This window comes from Triticum urartu, unplaced genomic scaffold (genome assembly GCF_003073215.2).
Source record: "Triticum urartu cultivar G1812 unplaced genomic scaffold, Tu2.1 TuUngrouped_contig_9137, whole genome shotgun sequence".
NCBI classification, from domain to species: domain Eukaryota; kingdom Viridiplantae; phylum Streptophyta; class Magnoliopsida; order Poales; family Poaceae; genus Triticum; species Triticum urartu.
Window position 1 is genome coordinate 1333 of NW_024120152.1, and position 9879 is coordinate 11211.

General features: G+C 43.8%; 1 protein-coding gene across 1 annotated transcript; it reads right to left on the reverse strand.

The window, feature by feature from the left end:
* Nucleotides 1-8576: 8576 nt before the first annotated feature.
* LOC125532127 (glutathione S-transferase T3-like) lies at nt 8577-9691 on the reverse strand (the record flags this gene model as incomplete). Its single annotated transcript, XM_048696290.1, has 2 exons — nt 8577-9194; nt 9281-9691. Coding segments are annotated over 2 exons (987 nt in total), but the record flags the coding sequence as incomplete, so codon positions are not given.
* Between the last annotated feature and the right edge of the window lie 188 nt (nt 9692-9879).

Consider the following 9879-nt stretch of genomic DNA (forward strand, 5'->3'; position numbering starts at 1 on the left):
CCAGAAAAGGAAAAAAATCTTTTCATGCTCTCAAATCTCTTGCAAAGAATATTTTCGCTAAAATTTTGTACAAATTTAGCCTTGTAGGATTGGGGTGGACAATTGCATGACACCTAATCTACTATAGTGTTTTAATTTCCCAAATGATAAATGCCACACGTGTGATACGAAGCACTGTGGCCTGACGTTTTTTACAACTAAAGTTGCCATCAGGAAAAAATAACAAACCCAAGAATAAACTAAAACTTGCCATCCGAAGAAAGTTGCTATATTTGACAACTAAAGTTGCCATCCTCGCGTCACTAAATTGGTCATAAAAATTATTTGGAATTGCCATGTGTTCATGCCACACGTGTGACACTTATCAGGGTCCCTTTATTTTCCTCTTCAAAAGTACCGACACCATGGACAGTAATTCTACTCTTTCATCTAGCTTTTTTTAGAACTCTTTCATCTAGCTGATATACTCTCTTTTCCCTGCAGAAAATGTTAGAATTAACGGGCCTCACCCATGTACAATTTTTGAAATCTCGAATCCCCATGAATAAATGGTAAATGGTGGTGCTAAAAAATAGTCCCATATCGCTACTGGAGGAAGTGTTTCAACACTATATATAGTGCGTTCTCTTCACCACACCAAGTGATGTGTTAATAAGAGAAAGAGAAGACCACACGTGAGTGCTAGCCTCGCCTAGCCGGGAACGGTCCGGGGTCGCGCGGGCGTGTGACTTGCATGTGAATTGTCTGCCAAAATCCGGTCCCTGGACTTGCAGGGGCACGACCTCCTTTTGCTGTTAAATTTTTTGATGTCCTGGCAGACGGGTCATTATTTCTTGTAAGGTAAGTATACGGCTTGGAAACCAAGTCAGTTTGAGATTGTGGATATATTACCACTAGCCACGACCAAAGACACATCAAAACACCTAGGGTTTTGCCTCATCTCGCAACTTGTGCCGCCACCTTAGTCTACTCCATCCCGAACATTGTCATCAACAACGTCAATCTCACAGCCGCTGATGAACAATAAGTCCACCATGATCTGTTCATGTCTTGGCTTGTAGTTGTTGTTATGTGTGCGATGCTGTTGTGCATGTTTTTCTATTTGTCTAATATGTTATATTGGTGCATGCTATTTATGTTCTAGTCATGAATTATTTACTACAATTAATCATGAATTTGCCTAGTATTTCAACATTCCAAAAACCTAACTTTAGGCAATTTTCTGAGTTAACTATGGCTGGATTCGCTGACGCACTAAGGCGGGTAAGTTTACCCGTGTGCTGTTTAAGAGGTGGTAGGTGAAGTCCACACTCTGGCTTACAGTCTTGAATTTTTTCCATGCTAATGCTAGCTTGCCAGAGGGAACTTTTGATGAAGATCAGAGAAAGTTCCATGAATCCAATACTATGTTTGTGGTATGCATTCTGAGTGTTCTTGCTGACCGTCTGTGTGATGTGTATATGCACATACAAGATGGAAAGACACTATGGGATGCACATAATGCTAAATTTGGTGCAACGGATGTAGGCAGTGAACTATACATCATGAAGAGTTTCCACTACTACGAGATGATGAATAACCGTTCTGTGATTAAACAAGCTCGTGAGATACATTGCATTGTGAAGGAACCGAAACCCCTTAAGTGTGCCTTACCCGATAAATACGTGGCCGAGTGCATGATTGCAAAGTTGCCTCCTTCATGGAGGAATTTCGCCGTTTCTCTAAAACATAAGAGACAAGCTAGAGATATCAGTTGAAAATCCGAGTGCATCTCTTAATGCTGAGGAGAAAGCTCGGGATAAAGACACTACTGAGAAAGGAAGCCAGGTTCAACCTACCGCCAATATGGTGCAGAGGTACACACAAAACAAGAACGAAGGAAAGAACAAGCATGTTTCCAACAAGCCTATCAAGACTACTACCTTTAAGAAGAAGTTGAACAAGGCTGATCTAGAGTGCTACGTTTGTGGGAAGCCTGAACACTTTTCCAAGGAATCCCTAGAACGTGCAGACCATAAAGGGAAAACAGGCTCCAAAAATGTCAACATGGTGACCGCTAGCAACACTGATGGGTATGGTAATTTACCTATTATGTTTTCAATATTTCAATCATCATCTTGCTGGATTGATTCGGGTGCTAACGATCACGTGTGTGTTGACTTATCTTGGTTCACTTCTTATCAGGTCGCACCGGATTCTTCCGTCCTAATGAGGAATGGGTCGGATGCTTCTGTTCGTGACATTGTCATAGTTGATCTAAAGTTCACTTGTGCGAAGATCGTGCAGCTAAGGAACATGCAACATGTCTCTACTATGAATTAGAAGTTAGCGGCTCTCTTCTATGTCTGAGACGAATTTAAGTTAGTTTTGGAGTCGAATAAAGTAATCTTGTCGAGATATGGCCATTTTATAGGAAAGGCTATGGGTGCTCCCCAAAACTAAACCAAATTCCATGAGGTTATGTCCTTGTGGACATGTATCCTTCCATTTCCTGCTCCTAACCGTCGCAGACACCTCCGCCAATTAGTGTCACACTTAGCTCCCATAGTCCCATGAATCACGTAGAAATAATGCATGGTTTGGACCAATACCCTACCAGAAGTCACGACTCCTCACTGACTCCACGCTAGATGTTCAATACCCTACCACAAGTCACGGCTTCTTATTGACTCCACGCTGGATGTTGTGAGGTACACGGTAGCGATGTGAGGTAGAGAACCCAACAAGGGCACTTTGGGTAATACCTACATGTCCATGAGTGTGGCATGGGCAGCGTATTATCGTTCATGGAGCGTGTGCCACAATCAAACATCTAGCCGTAGTCGGAGCGGTCGCTCTCACCACCTTTTCTTATGCCATTATTGGTAGTCAAACGATTGCTTCTACTCCATAACCAAAAGGATCATGTTGAGTCGTTGACGTTACCAGTAGTTCTTCTAGAATATGGAAGTATGTATATGGTGACCTAGATTCATTCAGATCAAGCTTGCACGATCATCACAAACATCAGTGCCAAGTGGCAACCTAGCTAGTGGTTGTTGACTCCACGTCGGGTCCAGGGTGGCAACCACGCGACGACGTGGGAAGCGTACTATGATATACAGCAAGTGCAATTTGGTCAAGAGTTCATATAATTTGTGAAGATTAAGCAAGTGATGGTGTGTGCGTGTGGGTGACATTACCGTGCCCTAATCGTGGCGTGAGGCGAGCAAGCGGTCGCTCTCCACGCCATTCTAATTTCGTGCCATTATATGTGGGTTAATCAGTGGGTCCCATGAGTAATTTTTTTTGGGCGTACGTGTAAGTATGTGGTGGTCTGTAACGATTCTGGGGACACCCTCGACCTAGAAGTGTGGCTAGTAACACGCGACCAAACAAAAAAGCGGGCCCACCCTGTTGGTGACCCGTTCAGACTCTTCGATGACTTTCATTCAGCGGGAGAAGATGTTTTCATCAACTACAAGATGCCTAAGATAAATTCGTCAATCTTAAATTGTTATGCCGACACAATATCTCGGAGGTATTCATAAGGATATCGTCTTTGTTTCAAAAAAAAAAGGATAGAGTGTGCGTATATAGGTTCATAGAGGTAAGTATATGTGTGTGTATGTGAGTATATGTGAGTGTAGTGTGCTCGAGAGAAAAGTACGAAATAGAATATGAATGAGCAAAGCTTTCTCACTTGCAAATATTATATTTTTGTTTGGATTTTCTATTGGTCAATTTTTGTTTGGCACCCACCATTGTATATCGTCTCGATGAATACAACATCTATGACTATCGGGTTTAGTTAAGTTCAACTTTTAATCAGATACCTGAAATTTGGCTCTTCACAAAGAAATTTGCGGGTAGCTCTTCATAATATTTTTACATGAATTTGCAAGTAGAGGTCCTTGCCGTGACGCGAGGGGAATCATCTAGTTGGCTAATATCTAAATGCCCATGCAAGTGGAGTATTAATCGTATGTTATCTAAGGGTGTGATTAAGTAACGGGTTTGGCATAATCAAACATCTTGCCGCCATGGAAGGCAGTTGCTAATCACGTAACTACATGAATTGGTAGATGTAAGTTTGGGTTGATAATTTGGGGAAAATAATAATACATATGACTTATTATAGATGACTATGTATAGTTATATCAATATTATTGAATATAAATAGAATAACTGAATGAAAATATTTTCGTGTTGAATATTGTGGTGTATCTTTTCTTATGCATGATTACATGTTGAAATGGGTCTTATCCCATTCATAATTACTCCCTCCGTTCTTTTTGTTAGAGTTGTGTCGAATATTGTGTACAAGGTAGGTTATAGTTGGACTTGTAGTTGTACTGTGTTTACATAGGATGTGGAGTCATGTCCAAGTAGGACACTTGTATCTTAGACCTCTTATATATAGCGAGGGTAGACACACGATATAACCTATGCCAACATAATAGCACCGAAACGCAGGGGAAGCCGGCGGCATGTGCCGGTGTCCAGGACGACCGGGTCCGGTATTATAGCGGTGTCACGGGAGGAGCGTCCATAGTCAAACCCCGGGGATGTAGCCATATCGGTGAACCTCGTTAACAAATCTTGGTGTCGTGCTCGTGTAATTACTTGGTCCTCGGATGATCAACGGTATGTCTTAAATTTATTCTAACAAATGGTATTATGAGCTAGGTTATTCAGAGGCTACGATTGTTGATATGGAGGTGAAGCAGAATTCGTAAGTTGGATCGTCCGTCATGGACGTTTGTGGATGCTTGCCGAGGAAATTCTGCGCGGAATAGCAATCGGGAGAGGATCCAGATTTGTTGGACCAAAAGAATAGCGCGTGCAGCGGCTGGGGTCGTTGGATTCAATGGTAATCGTGTCGTGGAGCTTCTCGACGAGATTGATTGGTTCGATCGGAGGCGGCGGCGGCTGGTAAAACCTAGTGAATCGTGCGTGCGTGGAAGCCGCAGGTTGAGTGCAGTCTGTGCTCGGGACGGCTGCTCGCATGTGTTGGACGGAGCCCAACTCGCGTGTGGTGCTGGACCAGGACACGTACGCTGTGGAGGCAGTGTGGTACAGGACAAATTGTGGCATTGATGTGTTGCTGGCTACTACGTTATCAAGAGCTTGAAAGTATGAAGAAAAAATATGTGAACCTAGTCACATGTCGTGTAGCAGATGGAGTTTGTGTTCCATGATATACATGCATGCAGGAAGGCTAGCGAGGGATATATTAGATTCTTTGGGCTATTTTCTTGCTCGGAAGATCGTGCGGAAAAAGTCAGCATGTGCACAGGACGGCTACTAGGTGCTCGGACAGGCTACAGACGCGGATAAGCTGCGGAGGCACGCAGGACGACATGCGCATAAGGTTTGGAGAAGTCTGGAGCATGTCATACAGTCGAACGATTTCGGTTGGGTCCGATTGGACAGTCTGACGGATCGACGTGAGTCGGTTGATACAGAAGACGGTGATGGGATCGGCGACGACGACATAGGAGCGTGATGCTGATGGTGACCGACTTCTGGGGCGTGGAAACACGTGTCGCAGGTCCGAGGACTTGTGTGGCTTCGACAAGACTATGGCGTGGGGTTGATTCAAGATGGCGTACGCATGTGAGGTTGAAGTCGACGTGACGCGAGGGTGGACTGATCATCTACCATGGAGTCATGTTGAAGGTGGAGCTGGATTGAGGGGCTACGGCATAAGCTCAGAGAGTCGAAGCCTATTCAGCGGAAAAAAGCGAGGGACACGTAGTTCGGACTGGAGCCCAGTGGTCTGATGGAAGCGTGAAACTCGTCATCGGTCGGTGATGATCGGTGGTACTCTGCAATGGGGGTTGAGTGGTGTGGTTTCACGACCCTTGAGACTCGACCGGGACAGCGGAGACTCGACGCGGTAATAGCGGCGAGGCGTGCGGTGCGCACGGGACATGGAGACGGGCTAGGACTCTGGTGGTCATACATGTGATGAGACAACTGCGAATTTGACTCGGGATGACTAAAAACAATGATGAAATTCCTTCAAGTTTCAGACAGGTGGTCAAGAAAAAAGCGGTGATATTGAGTTCAGGTAACTCTTATCTGTGACACTCAATATGTGAGTTGTTCTATTTTACGCAGGTCAGTGATCAGTGTGTGATGGCGTTGGACTGATACTCTGGAAGTTGGGAGCGCAAACTAGAGTAATGTGTAACTTACTTTTGCTCGAGTGTTGACAGTGCTCAAGAAAAGAAGGGACTACAAGTTACAGGTGGAGTCATATGGAGTCTTTGGAATAGCAGCGATATTCATGGGATAAACTCAAGTCCAATGTACATGGAAGTTTGACACATGAACGAATTCAAGGTGGTGGAAAATATTCGTCAAGGTGGAGTTTGTTAGAGTTGTGTCAAATATTATGTACAAGGTAGGTTACAGTTGGACTTGTAATTGTACTGTGTTTACATAGGATGTGGAGTCATGCCCAAGTAGGACATTTGTATCCTAGACATAGCGGGGGTAGACACACGATGTAACCTATGCCAACATAATAGCACCGGAACACAGGGGAAGCCGGCGGCATGTGCCGGTGTCCAGGATGACCGGGTGCGGTATTGTAGCGGTGTCACGGAGAGGAGCGCCCGTAGTCAAGCCCCGGAGATGTAGCCATATTGGTGAACCTCATTAACAAATCTCGGTGTCGTGCTCGTGTGATTGCTTGGTCCTCGGATGATCAACAACATGCCTCAAATTTATTCTAACACTTTTATATAATAAGTATACGATGAGCATGCTTGCATGTTCAACATATATCAAGGGCAGTTCGGACAACAGTTCGCATAATTTATGAAGATTAATACGCAACTAATGGTGTGTGTGTAGGTGACATGGTCATGCTCTGATCGTGGTGTGAGGTGAGCAAGCAGTTGCTCTCCACGCCATTGTGAGCATCTCTAGTGGAACGTGTAAATTTGGATGTATATATCTCCATATACATGTCCATATACACCTTACAAAATTATACATTTCCCAGTTTTTCAATGGAACGTGTAAATTAGGACGTGTATATTCCAACGGCTATATTTCTAATGGTCATATTTCCGATCTATATAAACCACTCCTACCACCTCTTCCAGCACACTTCTCTCCTCACCTAGATTTTTCTATCGTTTCTCACGCAACACAATGAACACATCCACTTGGGACATGAGTTCTTCGTCATCTTCATCTGGCGACGATGAACTCATACTTGCAGCATTCGCCGAGCGCGAGGAGGAAGAGAGGAAGAACGCTCGACGCCATGGCGGTTCCAAGCATGGACGTCAGTCAATCGATCGAGGAAGAGATGCCGGATTTCTTCTTCTGTGGGACGACTACTTCAAAGAAGTTCCTCGCTTTCCCGAACATTTGTTTCGACGAAGGTTCGTAATTAGTACACTTCTCTGCTTTGGTCCTTTTTTTCATTTCCCTGTCTCATTTAATTTTTATGCACAGATTTAGGATGTCGCGTACTTTGTTCAACCGCATAGCTGATGGTATACTTGAGCATGACTATGATGATTATTTTACGCAAAAAAGAAGTGCTTCTGGAGCTCTTGGGTTACATCCTTTGCAAAAGATCACCGCGGCGATGCGGATACTAACATATGGAGTAGCAGCTGATTATGTTGATGAGTACATCCGGTCCGCTGAGTCTACTAATTTAGAGTCTTGCAAGAAATTTGTGATCAAAATTTGTGAAGTTTTTGAGGAAAAGTACCTGAGATCTTCAAATGAAGAAGACATTGCTAGGTTACTTGCGATAGGGGAGGAAAGAGGATTTTCCGGTATGTTAGGGAGCATATATTGCATGCACTGGGGGTGGAAAAATTGCCCCAAAAAATGGCATGGCATGTTTAAAGGCCATGTGAGCGAGCCCACTATGATCTTGGAAGCAGTTGCTTCACAAGATCTTTGGATTTGGCATGCTTCTTTTGGTTTACCAGGGTCTCTGAATGATATAAATGTTCTTCAACGTTCTCCTGTTTTTACAAAGCTAGCCGAAGGCCAAACTCCTCCAGTGAATTATAGCATCAATGGCCATCAGTACACAATGGGGTATTACCTTGCAGATAGTATCTATCCACGGTGGGCAACATTTGTGAAGAGCATACCAGCTCCAACTAGTAGAAAGCATAAAACTTTTGCCAAGAAGCAAGAGGGGGCTAGGAAAGATGTGGAACGAGCCTTTGGAGATCTGCAATCCCGTTTTGCCATTGTTCGTGGACCTGCTAAAGGATGGAAACGTAAAGAAATCACTGATGTCATGAAAGCTTGTGTCATAATGCACAATATGATAGTTGAAGAGGAGCGACAAACTGGTCGGCAAAGCTGCACTTTTGAGGCAATGGGAGAAAGAGTCACAGTCTCTCGTACTCATGCGGAAGAACTGAGCTCTTTTATTCAGATGACTCATCGGATTAGAAATTTCGATGAACATGGTCAGCTTAAACTTGATCTAATTGACCATGTGTGGCAAAAGTTTGGAAACGAGTAATCCATGTCTTTGTAATGCAGCTATCAATAAAAGTATTTATGCAATGAGTGATGTAATCCATGTTCTCAACTAGCAGAAAGCAGTAAATAGTTCTTACAACTACAACATATAGCTCACATTACCCTAGGCCGCGAGCAAGGATCTCCTTCTGCTTAGCTTGGTAGAACTGCTTTTGAACATCAGTCATACCACTTGGGTCGATGAGCATGACCCTCTCATCTAATTCAAACTGTCTCCGTGCATTCTCCCTCTCGTTTCGTGCATCCTCATTCTTTTTGAGTGCAATCTCCTCTTTTCGCAATTCCAATTGCTGTGCATAGCGAGCATTTCTTGCCGCCTCTTTGATCTCATCCTTCTCTAGCTTTGCTGCCCACACAGTTTCTAATGACAGCTTGCAAGCACTGTCATCAGCTTTACCTCTCTTGTCCATCTTCACACCATCAGGTCTTTTCTCATGTTCAAGAGCATCAGTATGTATCGAGGTAGCATCAGTACGTACCGAGGATGCATCAGCCGGATCATTGGTGGCTGTGCCCGGACTTGCATCAATGGTCTTCTTTTGTTTCTTAAGAGAAGTTTCAACTTCTCTTGTCTGCCACTTTGGATACTTCGAAAACTCTACATAGCAATGCATCAGTGTGAAAGGCTTTTTTTTAAGATCCATTTCCTTGAACAAAATATGTGCATCGTTTGTCTGCACATATAAATATGTTGTTAAAATAAGCACAACACATATAGAATATTACACATCACATATAGAATTATAAGAAAGGCGCATACCTTTTCTTGTATAGTCCTTCCACTTTCTTGCCTATTTAAAATCTGCTGAAGGCAACCACAAAATTTAGAGGTCTCTCTGTTAATCGTTGTGTAACGGCAATTGATTGCATTAGCATTACGCTCCGGCCATGATGATTCCTTGTGTGTGTTGTAGTACTCTGAAATTCTATCCCAATAAGCATCCCGGTTTTGATCTGTCCCAACAATATTCAAACTTGTATTTGCCCATGCTGCTATGAGAACCTTGTCCTCATCACTAGACCAATTTTTGCCTTTGTTGAATTTTCCTTTCTCTGTTATTGCAGAACGATGCTGAGTTGATGGAGTTGCCTGCTCTTTAATTGGACTTTCTAGTTGTGTTTGCGTGTAACCAAAACCAAGGGTGTCCAAGAAGCTTTGGTCAGTATCCATCTGCAAGAAACCAATGCACAGCTATTTTAGACCACAATCTGGCATCAAATTGACAAGCAAAAATTATTTTCTTCTCCTTCCAAAGAGCTATGCATCTCCCCTGCATCTCCTCCCGGCGCCGCTCGTCCCTGCATCTCCCCACGGCGCCCCGCTCGTCCCCACCACCGCCCCGCTCGTCCCTGCATCTC